At 53.7% G+C, this 15656-nt stretch overlaps 1 protein-coding gene across 1 annotated transcript; it reads right to left on the bottom strand.

The window, feature by feature from the left end:
- Positions 1–726: 726 nt before the first annotated feature.
- IFITM10 (interferon induced transmembrane protein 10) lies at positions 727–14989 on the bottom strand. Its single transcript, XM_027089894.1, has 3 exons — positions 14912–14989; positions 13957–14409; positions 727–1181 (listed from the first exon to the last, which is right to left on the bottom strand). Exons 1-3 carry the CDS (start codon positions 14987–14989, stop codon positions 1032–1034), a joined length of 681 nt encoding a protein of 226 aa, XP_026945695.1. The 3' UTR covers positions 727–1031.
- Between the last annotated feature and the right edge of the window lie 667 nt (positions 14990–15656).

Here is a 15656-nt window from a genome sequence, read left to right as displayed (position 1 = left end):
TGACGCACCCTGCCGGGCTGTGAGCAGAGCCCATCTCTGTGGGAGCATCGCTGCCCTGGTTCCCCGCACGTGCCGCCTGCACCGATCTTGATACTGAAACAGCAACCTCCAGCGGATGCCTCGTTTTCGCCTCTGGTGAACCTCATGGCGCCTCTGAGACATGGGAAAGCCACATCCCCTACTCCGCGAATGAGGAAACGGAGGAAGCTGCCCAGGTCCCAGGTCCCCAAGGTAGACTGGGATTGGCCAGGGCACCGCCACAGCCGCCTGGGGCACCCTCCTGGTGCCCGCCCCCCTTCCCTCCTCTCCAAGGAGGCTGCCTGATCCTCGTGGGGACTCGTGTCAGGAGCACACTTCACCAAAAGCCCCCTCAGTCCCGGAATGCACAGTGAACAGAAGAGACCACCTGGATTATGGGGCGAACTTCCCCTGGAAAAGTCAGCTGGATGCAGCACTCGGGGCCCAGGATCCCCAGGCAGGGATTGAGTGGGCTTCCCAAAGCCTCCACAGCCCGCCCCCCGCACGCCCTCCACCCCGAGCCCTGCCCAAGTGGGGGACGGGAGGCTGGGCCAGAGCTGGGCAGGTATTTTATTGGAAGTTCACAGATACAAGAGCTCTGAGCAGGGTCACGGCTTGGAGGAGGTGGTGTCAGGGAGGAGAGAGTCAGTCCCCAGATGCTGGCGGCCACCGGATCCTGGGAAGCTCCCACAAAAGCCCTTCTTGCTGGGTGTCAGGTCTGAGGGGCCCCAGGAGCCTGGGCGGGGGCACAGGCAGGCAGGGAGGGCAGCCACTGGAAGCCAAGGTGCAGCAGCACAGGAAGAAACCCACGGGCCCCCCCGAAACAGGAGGAGGGCCGGGAGGCAGAGAGGGTGGGCTGGCACGGAACTCACTGTCCCCCTGCCTCGCTGCCGGGTTCCCAGCTGCAGGGGGGCTCCGGCTCCGCCCCCACCGCAGGGCATCCGGCTTTCCTCAGCCACGAAATGAACCCATCTCAGAGCTTCATCTCCAGGCTGGCGGTGCCTGTCGGGGCCTCAGTAGTCGGTGAGCGGGTACCGCAGGAAGATGAAGACGAGGATGATGCAGGAGGCCGCCAGGGCAGAGCTGGTGATGTTGAACAGCCGAGCAGTCTTGGCGTCCTCCACTGCCCCGTTCAGGTCGTTGAGAAGTTTCTTGTCCCGAACCTGAAGCCAGAAGGAGGAGGTGAGACCGGCAGCCGGCGCCGGGGGTGGACACAGGCAGGCGCCAGGCGAGAGGGCATGAGGGCAGAGGGCCCCTGAGACTGTAGCCCCAAGCCCGTGTCAGTGGCCGATTCCTGATTCCTGACAACCGTGCGGGGCTGCTGCACAACGATGTCCCTGCTGGGTGGAAACGTGCCCTGGATTATGGGGCATCAGGTCGGAAACTTACTTTCAAACAGTTTACAAAATAAATAATATGTATTTAGAGAGAGAGAGAAGAAGAGTGAATACGGTACACTGTTAACATGGGGATGTCCGGGTGAAGGGTATATAGGAATTCTTTGTATCTTTTTTTTTTTGCAACTTTTCTATAAATCTAAAACTATATAAAATAAAATGGATCATTAATACTGTATTATATACTTGAAAGTTGCTAAGAGAGTGCATCTTCGGTGTTCTTACCACCAAAAAAAAAAAAAAAGATAGTTATATAAGATGATGAGTATTAACTAACCCCATTGTGGAAATCATTTCGTGGTACACCTTAAGCATATACAATGTTCTAGGTTGATTATATCTCAGTAACGCTGGGAAAATAAATAAATAAAATAAAAGAGGAAGCCGGTCTCAGAGAGTTACGTGATTGGACGATGGGGCAATACACGTGTGTCCTAATCTGATTGGTCCCACCTCATTTAAAATTGACTGGGATTCCCTGAGAATACACACTGTGCTTGGATGGGAGGCAGCCCTGGGGTCCCTGCAACGGGATATTAAAGTGAAGGGAGCGGATGGAGCCCAGTAAGTCCTGGGGAGATGGTGGACGGCGGTGGACCCATTTCCAAGATCCTCTGGCTGTGAAGAGGTGTCCCTGGGGAGCATGTCCAGGCTAGGTCTCATCCAGGCTAGGTCTGAGGAGTCCCCTCTCCCTCCACAGAGTCCAGAGAAGAGCAGGTCTGAGCATGCTGCAAGCAGAGAGCAAAGCCTGGGAGGAGGAGGAGAAAGAGGAAGCCGAGAGATGAGAGAGGCGGGGAGAGAAAGTCTCTGCATCAGCAGACTGGTGGGTAAATGGATGTACGGATGGATGTGTGGACAAAAGGCAGGGGGCTGGGTTGGGCAGATAGAGGACACTGATGTCTGGCTGCCCGGAGGGTGGGTTACGCAGATGGACGGGAGAATAGATGGGTAGTTAACGCGGTGGGGACACAGATGGGGTGGGAGTGTGGCTGGGTGGATGGATGGACGAGGCGAATGGTGGAAGGAACAGAGGGAGAGGAGAGAAGAAAGAAGACAGAGGTGACTGTCTGGCAGTGGATGGAGGGACTGAGGAAGGGAAGGAGGAGATGGAGTGGAGTGGAGCTGGGGGACAAGTTGGAGGGACTGGGGAAGGGGTGGAAGATTGGGTGACTTAAGGCAGATTGTACAGAATGGAGAGGTAGAGGGAGGAAAAGAAGCTGGCCTTGAGGAACTAGGGAAGGGAAGGAGAAAAGAAGAAAAGTCTATGCCCTTGTGGAACTTTTATTCTAGTGATTTTGGAGAGAGCCCACATCTTCACTGAGTTTTATCTTCCGTTGTGAGAACATGATGTATCACCCACTTATTTAGGTCTTATTTGATGTCGTCATTAAAATAAAATTTCATAATTCTCTCCAGAAGAAAGAGCTATGACATCTTCTGTTAGACTTAGTCTGTTTATTTTGGTTGTCATATTGTAAGTGATGTCTAAGATTACATTGCTAACTGATTTTTGCTGGTGTATAAAAGTTCAACTTCTACAGATTGATTTTGTATCCAGCTAAACTATCGTATTAATTATGATAACAGACCAAGTTTTCTATGTAATGAATCACATCTCCTGTAAATAACAGTTCTAGTTCTTCCTTCAGGTCTTTATTCTTAGCCTCTGTAGCACAGTGGTTAAGAGTACAGATGCCTGGATTTGAATCCCAGTTTTGCCAATCACTGCATAACCTTAGCAAGTATTCTCATCTGTAACAGGAAGATAACAATAGTACCTACGGCATAGGGCTGTTGAAAGGAATTAATGAGTTGGTGGACACAAAGCATTAGCATAGCGTCTGGTCCAAAGCAAGCTCTTATATAATGGAAGCAAAGGCTTCAGAACGACGCTGACTAGCAATGATGTAACAGGCAGCCTACTCTCAGTCTTAATTGTAAAGCTCACGACTGAGAATGATGTTCATTGTATTATTAGAGGTAGATTGCTGTATTTTAAAAATCCCCATGAGATAAACATATTTTTTCTCTAATTCATTAAGTAGTAAATTATATTCATTGATTTTTTTTCCTCATGTTGAAACAAGGCTGATTTATTTAAAAATAAACAATTGGTCATGACTTCCTTGTTGGATATTGGAATGAGGAAAGGAAGGATAGGGATGGATGTTGGAAGTGGATGGCTGAGTAACCCATCCATTCAGTTGTAAAGGAGATCAGGGAAGAGGAGAACTGGACAGATGATTTGATGATGGGAAGGCAGGTGGGTGATGAGAAGGAGGGAGATATGAACGTCCCATGCTGGATGCATGGGACACACAGAGATACGGACATAGGAGTGGATGCTGGATGGAAGGGATGGTTGGATGGATACACGGGTGTTTGCCAGAAGCGAAGGACTGGTACACAGATGGATACGTGAAACGTGCTCCACAGGCAGGCCAGGCAAGTAGATCAATACCTGAGAATGGGTGCCGAGTGGATGGAGCAGGCTAGATGGACACATGAAGGTATGCCAGGTGGGCAGGACAGGTAGACAGATGGATATACGAAATTACATTGCATGATGGGAACAGGTACCTAGGTGGTCACAGGAAGGTATACTGGATGGGCGGGACAGGCTGGTAGATGAATTTATGAATATGCGCTGGATAACCTGGACAGGTGGCTAGATGGATACATGAGTATGTGTTGGATGGGTAGGACAGGTGGCTGGATGGGTTTAGAAATGAATGCTGAATTGTTGGGATAGGCGGGTAAGATGGACGTGTGAATGTGCACTGAGGTGGTGGGAAAGGTGCGTATAGGGACGTATAAAAGTGTGTCAAATGGATGGAATGGAGGATAGATGGATATACGAATGTGTGCTGGGTGAATGGGATGGGTAGATAATTGGAGAGGAGGGAGGGTTGTTGGGTAGATTATAGTATAGACCAATGCAGGGCAGCTGAGTAGGTTCATTAACCCAGTCAAGCAATATTCAGTGCCTGCTGTGTAGTTGCTCTTCTAGGTCCCAAGTATGCAGCAGGGAAAAAAACAAAGTCCCCTGTCCTCATGGAGCTCACATTTAAGGACACATTTAAGGGAGAGGACATGGAAAGTAAACGCAATAAATAAGTAAAATGTATAGGGTATTAAATGTGCTAAAAAGAAAGCTGAGGAGGACAGAGAGCGGAGAGCATCGTGGGAGGTATGGCTGTAGCTGGGTGCTCAGGAAGGAACACGTGGAGCACGGACATTTGAGTAAAGCCCGGAAGAGTGTGACAGACTCGGTCATGTGTTTATCTGCAGGGAAAGCACGTCTCAGAGCACGAAGCTCTGAGGTGGGGATGCACCTGTGTTCTGAGGAATAACCAGAGGCCAGTGTGGGGAGAGCAGAACCCAGAGGGGAAGGGGAGTGCGACTTAGGTCAGAGAGGAAATAGGCAAGAAGCAGGTTGCGTGGGACTTTGTAGGCGCTTTTTAGCAGAAAAAAGAAGGGCAGAGGCTCCGGCGTGTTCTAACTGGTAATTCTGGATGCTGTGTAGAGAATAGGTGGAAGGGGCAGAGGCTGGACAAAGCAGAGAAGAGGCTGGCAGTCCAGGTGAGTGGTCAGGGTGGGTTGCATCAGGGCAGTGGTCGTGAAGGTGGTAGGAACTGACCTTTTCTGGATCTATTTTGAAGATACAGCTGACAGTATTTACTGGGATCAGATGTGGAGTGTGAGAAAAAAAGAAAGGAATTTGAGATGACTTCAAGGCTTTTTGATTTGATCTACTGAAATCAGGGAGCTGTAGGAGACTCCAGGGGGAGTAAGTTTGTGCATGGTTCAGTAGTTGGGTTTCTGACATTTTTAGCTAGAAATGTCTTCTAGACGTAGAGCTGGACATTTTGAGCAGGTAGGTTTTCTACGAGTCTAGAGTTCAGGGATGAGGTCTAGGGCAGAGATACAAATTGGAGGAGCATATGAACATAAAGATGCTACTTGGAGCCATGAGGCTGGGTGAGAGCACCAAGGGAGAGAGTGTAGGCAAGAGATGAAGAAGACCAGGGACTGAGCCCCAGAGCATCCCAACGTTGAAAGATCTGGGAAGCAAGAGGTATCCAGGAAAGGAGGCTGAGAAGGGCAGTCTAAAAAGCAAAAGGAAGGCAAAGGGAAGGAAAGGACGGTGGGTGGGGGTGAAATGACGTGAAAGGAGGAGGAGTAAACATGCAGGAATGGAATGGATAAATGGATGCAGGGCAGGTGGGTGAAGAGGTGGATGGGTGATGTTGGGTGGAAAGAAAGGAAAAGGAGGAAGACAGGTGAGTGAACAGATGGATGGTTGGATAGTTGGGTGAGTCAGTCAAAGAAAGGAAAGGAAGAAAAATGGGAGGATGTGCAGACGGATCAATGGATGGACAGTTCTTTTATGAATGTGTATCTTCATGGGATGATAGATTGATAGTGTGTGAAGGAAAGGGAGGGAGGATGGGTCGATGGGTGTATAGATGAATGGATACCAGCTCAACACCTGATTACACGAATGCATATAATAAATAATTGGAAGAACGGGGTAGAGGGAAGAAAGGGAGGGATAATATATAAATGGATGAATGGGCAACTTAATTTAGAGGTGAATGAAGGGGAAGCAGGAATAAATGAAAGGAAAAGATGGAGAGACGGAAATGTATTGATGGTTGACGGATGACTGGCTGGATGGTGGGTGGGTGGATACATGGTTGTGAGAAGGAGAAAGGCAAGAGAGAAGGGCTGATGAATAGAAGTTTTAATGAATGATTAGCTATATAGATAGGAGTTGGCAGAAGAATGGAGAATAGTACAAAGGAAGGCTGTATGGTTGGGTGGATGAATGAATAAACCGAGATGGACAGAAAGTGCAGGAAAATGGACAGAGAGAGGAAGAGGTGAGAGGATGAATGGACAGAAGGGTGATGACCACAGGAAGAAGAGTGCAGTGATTCAAAAAGGGTCCGAGAAAGGAACCTGATGGTGACCTCAAGGCAGTTACTTTGTGTCACTGTGCCTCCGTTTCCTCATCTGTAAAACCAGGATATTAATTGCACCTATTCATAGGGTTTTGTTATCATTAAATAAAATGCTACATCTAATTAAATAATTAGAAGTTCTTAGAAAGGTGCCTAGAATATACTCAATAATTAATTAAGAGCTCAATAATTAATTGTTGTTTTATTGTTATTTGCTGGCTTGTTGTTACTATTGCTATTACTATGAACGAGTAAAAGGGGGGAAACAGATAAATCCAGGGAAGAAAAAAAGACTAGATGGAGAGCTGGGTGGATGGATAGATGAACAGAGTAATGGATGAGGTTGGTGGATAAACCGTGGAAGGAGAGGAAGAAAAAAAAAAAGACAGATAGGGGCTTCCCTGGTGGCGCAGTGGTTGAGAGTTCGCCTGCCGGTGCAGGGGACACGGGTTCGTGCCCCGGTCTGGGAAGATCCCACATGCCGCGGAGCAGCTGGGCCCATGAGCCATGGCCGCTGAGCCTGCGCCGCAACGGGAGAGGCCACAACAGTGAGAGGCCCGCGTAACGCAAAAGAAAGAAAGAAAAAAGACAGATGATGAAACGAGTAGAAACGTGAATTTAGTAAATAAGTGAAAGAGTGAATAAAGGGATGGCTGACAGTATGGAAGTGAAATTCCGGAAGAAAGAAGATGAACAGATGAATTTTTGGAGACAAAGTGGATGGGCGGGTAGCTGAAAGGGTGGAACCATGAGTGCATGCATTGGTGGGTGGACAAGGCGAGTGAGGGTCTTTTCCTCACAAACCCGCCCCTTCTGCAGCTTCCTTCCTCGTCTATAAATGCCACCTCCCTTCTTTCAACTGCTCAGATGAGTATCCTTGGAAATCTTTGGATCTTCTCTATTTTCCCTCACCTTATGTCCAATCCAGCAGGATACCCTGTTGACTTTTCTTTCAAAATACAGGACCAGTTTTAGCTCTCCACTCCCACCCTCTGACCCAAGACTTGACTCGGTGAACCGCTTTCGGTTTGGCTCCCAACCCCCCAACCCCTTGCATCTTTATAGCCGATTCTTCATCAGTAGCAAGAGCAATCTTTTAAAATGTAAGTCACATGGGGACGTCCCTGGAGGTCCAGTGGTTAGGACTCCATGCTTCCACTGCAGCGGGCGTGGGTTCAACCCCTGGTCGGGGGACTAAGATCCCGCATGCCGCATGGCATGGCCAAAAAAAAAGAAGAAAAAAAGTAAGTCACATAATATTGACTCTTCATTTAACATTCCTCAAAGTTTTCACTTAAAGCAAAACAAAATCCTAACTGTGGCAGACAAGATGTACGTGGTGTGGCCCCTCCCCCACCTCTCTGGACCCATCTCCTATGCTCACCCCCATTCTAGCCCCATTGGTCCCTGAACCTGACTTTGCCGCAGGGCTTTTGCAATATCTGATCTTTTCCTGGAATATGCTTTCTCAAAAAGATGCACTTATGGCTACTGCGTGAATTAATCCAGGTTTACACTCAAATAGCATCTCAACAAAGAGGCCTTCCTTGCCTCTACATAAAAGAGCAGCGCACATCTCCCTCACCATGCTTCATGTGCTCTTCAGAGCTGACGTCACCATCTGACATGCATAAGTGTTACTTTTATCATTGTCTGACACCCCACCAGAACGTAAGCACCTCATGGGCAGGGGCCGTGTGTTCCTTGTCACTGACTAGGCATTAGAATTGCATGTGAGACAAATGCGTGAAGAGTGGAAGGATGTTGGGAAGTTTGAATGAATTGAAGACTAGGTCATTGACTAGAGAGTTTAATGAACAGATATGATGGTTACATACAAGGAAGGGAGGGAAGGAGAGGAAGAGGCGACAGGCATGATAATCAAAGTGAGGGAAGACAATGAATATACAGATGGAGGGGAAACTGATGGATGGATGTAGGGGAGGAAAGACAGGAGGGAAGAAAAGAGGAGATTAAACAAATCCACAGAGGTGTGTGGGTAAACTAGATAGAAAGAGATGGATGGATGGATTCAGCGGATAGGTGTGTGGGAGGGGATAGCTGAAGGAATTGGGTTACAGTGTGGATAGAGGAATTGATAGGAGGCTAGAAGTATGTGTGGGGTGAGCAAATAGGTAGAAGAAAAGAAAAAAGGGAAAAGGAAAGGTGAGGATGTGTATGTATGGATGAATGGATGGAAGCTTGGATGAACTAATTAGTAACGTACATTGACGGGTAAAAGTGATGGAAGAAGGAATGAGTGGATACAAGGAGGAAACAGGGTATATGGGGTACATGGAGTAGGAGATAGACAGTTGGGTAAATGAGAAAAAGAATGAGAAAGTTGAGAAGAAGAGAGAGGAGATGAATTATCTTCCTGAATCACTAGATTAATTGATGGATGGGTAATTAAAGTGAGTAAGGGAAGAAAGGAGGGAACAGGAAATAGAAGGTGGGAAGATGGTTAGAGAGATGTACAACGGGAAAAGGATGGATGTTTAAATAAAGTTGGTGGATATGTGTATTGATGGACAGATGACTGGGTAAAGTCATACACAGGGCAGGTGGATGCGTAGAAGTAATGGGAGGTAAGGATGGACATGGAGGATGGATGTAGGAAAGAACAATAAAAATAATAAAAGAAACGACTATGGGCATGGCGCTATGCTAACAGCATTACACGGCATTAACTCAGTTAATCCTCTCAACAACACTCTGAGGTAGGTACAACCCCATTTTTACGAGGAGGAAAATAAGGCACGGATAGATGTAATACCAACTTAAGGTCCCAGGACTCAAACCTATGCTGTACACCAGAGCCACCATGAACACTGGGCGTATGGCTATGTGGTACACACAGAAGGTGGAAGAGGTGGGTAGGAGGGAGAGAAGATAGAAGAATGGATAAACAGAGCAGGTGGGCAGTTAGATGGATGAACCATTGGAGAGGAAATAATTGGAAGAAGAGGGGAGAAGGGAAGAAGGGAGGAAGAAGACATATATAAAAAGACCAGTGGGAGGGTGGAAAGACGAATGGGTAGGTGGATGTGTTCGGTATGGATGAATGACTTGGTGTGTTGGACAGTATTCTGGGATGAACTGAGAAAGTAAAGGGGATCAGGAGTGAGGGTGGGAGAAAAGTTAAGTGAATAAATGAATGGAAAGATAGGTGAAAGTATGAATAGATTCATGGTGAGGAAATGGGTGTGTTAGCACGTAGGTGGATGAATGAATGAAATCAATGGATATAGTGAGCACAGATAGATGAAAGGATGGGTGGATGGATGGGCAGGTGGATGGATGGATGGATGGATGGATGGACGGGCAGGTGGATGGATGGATGTGAGGATGAGTGGATGGGTGGGCAGGTGGATGGATGGATGGCTGGCTGGGCGGGTGGATGTATGTATGTATGTGAGGATGAGTGGACAGATGGGTGGGTGAATGGATGGATGGATGGACGGATGGGCGGGTGGATGGATGGATGGATGGATGTGAGGATGAGTGGATGGATGGATGGGTGGATGGACGGATGGATGGATGGGTGGGTGGATGGATGGATGGATGTGAGGATGAGTGGACGGATGGGCGGGTGGATGGATGGATGTGAGGATGAGTGGATGGGTGGGCAGGTGGATGGATGGATGGATGGATGGATGGATGGATGGATGGACGGATGGGCGGGTGGATGTATGTATGTATGTGAGGATGAGTGGACGGACGGGCGGGTGGGTGGATGGATGGATGTGAGGATGAGTGGATGGGTGGGTGGGTGGGTGGGTGGGTGGATGGATGGATGGACGGACGGACGGGTGGATGGATGGGTGGATGGATGGATGGGTGGGCGGGTGGATGGATGATGGATGGATGGGTGGGCGGGTGGATGGATGATGGATGGATGGATAGACGTAGGTACATATGTATGAATGGATGGATGGGTGATATTCAGAAAGGAAGGAGTGGGCAAGTATGTATAAACAGAAACAGACACAGTATCCTTCCCCCTAATCTATTCTTTCTGACTGCCCTGTCACCGAGAAGTCTCACAGCCTGTGTCCTCATTGCAATCTGCTGCTCCTCTCTGCCACCATCCCCGCCCTGGTTCAAGCCATGTGCCCTCTCGCCTGGACCACCACACCGGACCCTCACTCCTCCCTGCCTCTGGGCTTGTCTCATCCCCTCCCTCCACCCTGGCTGCAGAGTTCACAGCTCTGATCACCTTTCCCTTCCGTGTCCCCCATACCCTTCCCATGGAACTCCAAGTCTTTCACTGCACGGCCTCAGTCTGCCTTTCCTGGACCATCTTCTGCTCCCCACTAAGGATGGGGCCCTGCTGCTCCCGACTGCCCAACCCTCGTGTCTTAGTTTATGAACTCCTGTCCCCTCACCCACGCTTCAAGGCCCGGGTAAATGCTGCCTCCCCCAGAAGTGTCCGGGGCTGAGCCCAACCTCACGCCCAAGCTGGGAGTGAAGTGTTCTTCTCCTGAAACGTTTGGTGCGTATGCATCTTCCCATGCACCCTCTGTCCATCCACCCATCCCTCCAGCATCCTTTGCCCCCCAACTTGGTCAGCCCTGCCTTGGGTCAGGAGTGGGCAGCTGTGGTCAGTGCGCGGGCTCTCTGATGGGGAGGAAGGTTCGGCCAGAGGGAGGCAGCAGAGCCTTTGGGGGTGGGGGCAACCCGGGCGTCACAAAGGCCCCAGGCTGGGGGCAGCCAGGCGCACCCAGGGAGCTCGCTTAGGGAAGGGGTTAAAAGTGGGTCATGCCGGGCCTTGAATGCCAAGATGAGGAGGCTGGACTTCTCCAGGCCGAGAAAGGGGAGCCGGGGGCCATGGTGAGCACCTCGTACAGACTGCACAGACGGAGACCTGGCCTTCTGCGTCTGAGCCATCCCCAGACACCATGCCGAGCCCACGAGGGTGCCCCTGGGGGCAGGGCGTGCGGGGACAGACGGGGACAGCTAGAGACACAGCGCTTCTTTCTCACCCACCGAAGGCCAGCCTCCGCCCTACTTCTGTGCTTATTTGAATGTTGTTTTGTTTTGCTGTGTTTTGTGAACGGATGAGGAAATGGGCTCAGTGAAGCGAGAGCACTGCTTTTAAGAGGCCACGCGGGGAGTTAGCCGAGGCCTCCTGACCCCAAGGCCATCAGGTGCCCTTGGAAGTGCCCAGGACGGCTGCAAATGATGTAGGATGTAGCAGCCCAGGAGACGCACAGCTGGACGGACAGATGGACGAATTCCCAGGCGTGGGAGCCGTGCCAGCCAGGTCTGTCCTCCCCTCTGCCCTGGACAGAGGCAGCTCGCCTTGCTCACCCCTCCCAGGGAAGCCCCAAGCCTTTCTGCCCTCGCTAATGCCCAGGAAGGATGTGAGGGAGCAGCCGGGTGCAGGCGCAGTGAATCCCCTTCTGCCTCTAGAAGCAGCAACTCCCACCCCGCACTGCAGAGCGGATCCTGAACCATTCAGAAATCTGTGACCTACCTACAACCCGCAGCAGATGGGCCTGCCCTGCGCCAGCCAGCTGCCCACAGGAGCACACGCAGCCGGACCCAGGTCCACAGGCTACTCGTGGGGCCAGGCAAGAGGGCCCAGGGAGGCAGAGCTGAGGCTGGCCTGGGGGCTTCACCCCCAGTTCCCAGGGACCCCTGCACGCACACACAATACACACATGCACACACATGCACACACATCCACAATGCATTCTCACACCCATATGCAGGCATATGCTCGTGCACACACATGCAACACACATATGCACACTCATGCATTCATACTCCCACACACAATTATACACACATGCACACTCACCCACACACTCAGTTACGAGTGCACTCTTATGCCTACACAGTTCATGCACACACACAAATGCTCACACCTATATGCAGGCACACACTCGTGCACACACGTGCCACACACTCACATATGCACACCCATGCATTCACACTCCCACACAATTACACACGTGCATGCTGACACCTATATGCGTGCGCACACAATATGCACAATTATACACAGGCACACCCACACCCCTACATGCATGCTCACACACATAATTACACACACGTGCACACTCACACCGACACACTCATACACTTACAAATGCACTCTCATGCCTACACAACTCATGCACACACACACACACACACGCTCACACCTATATGCAGGCACACACGCACACAATGCAACACATTCACACCTATATGCACACACACTCGTGCACACTCACACATGTGCCCACACTCACGCACACTCAATGGACACGGTGTCATGTGGTGGAGCCCAGGGCTGGGTACACAGACCTGGATTTGAAGGCGGTGGGTGACCGTGATGCCAATGATGAGTCAGGAGGACAAGACGACCAGGTGGCCAGAGCTTGTGAGGCCAGGGCAGGGGGCTCCGTGCTCAGAGACGCACAGAGGCAGAGCAGTCCCAGCACCTTCCCCCAGGCTAGCCTCTCGGGCCCAGCCCCTCCTCGGCCTCCAGCAACCCCCCCACCCCGCCCCGTGTTCTGCCCCCGCCCCGCCGGGCAGCTGCAATCAGTGAAATGCGCCTGGCCTTGGACACTCAGATCAGGGCTCGGGAAAAGTGATGATCTGGCGAGACGTGAGCCAGGCCCTTCCGGGGTGGCGGGAAGGGAGCGAGGCCCTGAGTCTACCCCTCCCTTCCTCCTGGTTGGGCTCCAGCAGCCCCAGGCTCTTGGGTCCTTACACATCTGCGTGGATCTCCCGACCCCAAGACCCCAAGTGCGAGTCAATCACAGCTCCCCTCCTGTCATCTCAGTCCACTTCTCTCCACTTTGCCCCCACCCCGGGGGGGATGGGGTCCTGTCTGCCTGGGACACTGCTGTGCGCCCAGCCAGCTCCTCTCACAGCAGCAAGGGGCTTCTGGAAGCTGTATACACTCAGGGCGTGGAGTCAGGGTGTATGGGACACCCTCACACCTCCCTCCCCCGGGCTCCTGGCTCCCACAGAGCCTCCCCCGGGACGGACCATCTAGAAACCGTGTGTGAGGGGAGACAGAGCAGTGGCTGGGGGTCAGCACCCCCGTCTGTCTGTCACGGCCTCCCTCGGAGCGCCTGCCTGGCATCAGGTTCCCTGCAAGGGGCTTGGACAAGAAGGTCTCCAGCAGTGACGTCACCCCTCCTCATGTCAACAGGGGAAGGATTCCAAGGCCTCTTCATCTCCCTGCTGGCTCCATCCCTATGCCTAGGGACAGTTTCACCCAGGCCTAATTCCCACGTCCCCCGCCCAGGGGACAGGACACCGAGTCCCAGGTCCCCACCCCACAGACCAAACTCGCTGTGCACAGACCCTGGCCCTGAGGACCCCGAGCCCCGACAAGACACCCTGGAAGGTTCCCCAGCTCAGGTCAGGATGGGCTGGCTCTCCCTGCCAGCCCCGAGCTGGCTGCCATCCGTGTCTCGCTGGGTCCCCCACCATCCTTCTATCCCTCAGCCGCTCCGCTGCACCTGCTGCACCCATGGGCTTCTCTGCGAGGGAGGGGGCAGAGCGATGCAGCCGGCACCCACGTCTCCTGCTCCCCCTGCCCCCCTCCTCCATCCCCGCCCCCCGCTCACTTTGAGGGAGTAGGCCAGGGCGATGAAACCCAGGCAGCAGAAGTTGAGGTAGACGAAGTTGAAGATGGACCACAGGTAGTAGTCGTTCACCTCCGCGGTGTCGGGATAGACCTCGATGACTGCCGTGGGGTTCGTCATGGTCTTCTTCTCTGCTAGGTGCTTGCAGGCCTGGGGGGCGCTGGTGGCCCGCACGCTGTCTGTCCTGCTGCTCTTAGACTCCATGGGGAACAGGGTGGGTGCCATGGGGGGTGAGGCTGAGGGCTCAGGCCCGGGGGCCACTGGAGCCTGCAGGGCGGGGGGCTTGGACACGCAGGCGAAGCAGCCCTTGGGCGAACCCGCCGGGGGCCTCGGGATCCAGAAGGCCCCGTCCAGGGGAACTCGGGCTTCCTGGGTGCCGTCCGTGGTGCTGGCCGGGGCTCCCAGCGGGGCTGGGCACTGGCTGGAGCCCTGGGCCTGCAGGGAGGGGAAAGGAAGGATGAGCCGGGTCCGGACCACCCTATTGGGCCCACCCTGGCACCCTGCGGTGTCTCCCCTTTGGCCCCATAAACAGCCCCCCAGGACAATCCCCACCCGCCGCAGATGCCGGAGCCCTCACAGCAGCCTTGGCAGGGACGTCGGGGGCTTTTCGTCACTTCGCCATCTGCGCACAAACAGTCACCCACTGACACACAACAGCAGCGCTCCCCCCAGCATCCCGACTGGCACACTCTTGCGGTAAACAGAGCAACCAGCACCCCCAGACAGCCCGGCACACACAGGGCACGCAGACCCACAATGACACAGCCTCAGTCACTCTTTGGCGGAAGGAGGAGAGCTCCCCGGAGCACCTGCGCGCTGGCTCCCGCTGTCACACCGGACACAAACGCCAACACCACCACCCGGCTCCCCAGACCCCGGCACACGCCGAGCGCTCAGAGACGCCGCCAGGTAAACAACCCCGCACTGTGACACTCACACACACCGCGACACAGGCCCCGACACGATCCCCCGAGGATGAACACGGCGGCCGCTGGGGCTCCGAACCCGCGCGCATCGCCCCCTCACACCCCGGCCCCGAGCGGCGCCCGGACCCCAAGAGCGCGCACTCGCCGCGGGCCACTCGCCCCGTGCCGGGAACGGACGCACAATGACACTCTGCGAAACGAACACTCTCCGACGAGGCACCCGCGACCCGCGCCGCCCCGAGGGTCCGCAGCCGAGGCCCCGCGGCCCCGCAGGCCCCCAGCCTGACCCGGGTCTGCCGCAGCCGCCCGGACGGCGCGCCCTCACCTACTGGCGAATCCTCGGCGGCCTGGCCCGACCCAGCGCCGCGCTCCGCGCGTCCTTCCGCCGTCCCGCGGGTGTCTGGCTGTCCCGCCGCTCCGCGTCCCGGCGGCCCGACCTCGGCGCGGGAAGCGCGCGGGGTGGCGGTGGGGAGGGGCGCGGGGTGGCGGCGCTGCCTCCGCAGCGCCAGGCCGGCCGCCGGCTGCAGCCCAAGCCTGACTCACGTTGGCGGCGGCGGCGGCGGGCGCAGCCACCTCCCCGCCCCCTCCCGCCGGCTGGGTGGGGGCAGCGGGCGCCGGCCGGAAGCGGCGACCCTCGGGGTGGCAGAGCCGACCAGGCACGGGTTCCGCTGCAGCGCCAGACCCCGGTGCCCGCGCCACCCGCGTCTCCTGGACACCGCCCCCTGCGCCCTCCCTCTTGCTGAGCCCCCAGCCCCT

The sequence above is a fragment of the Aethalodelphis obliquidens genome, unplaced genomic scaffold (assembly GCF_003676395.1).
Source record: "Aethalodelphis obliquidens isolate GAN/ISIS:26980383/991018 unplaced genomic scaffold, ASM367639v1 scaffold69, whole genome shotgun sequence".
NCBI classification, from domain to species: Eukaryota; Metazoa; Chordata; class Mammalia; order Artiodactyla; family Delphinidae; genus Aethalodelphis; species Aethalodelphis obliquidens.
This window is presented reverse-complemented; position numbering and strand designations above follow the sequence as displayed.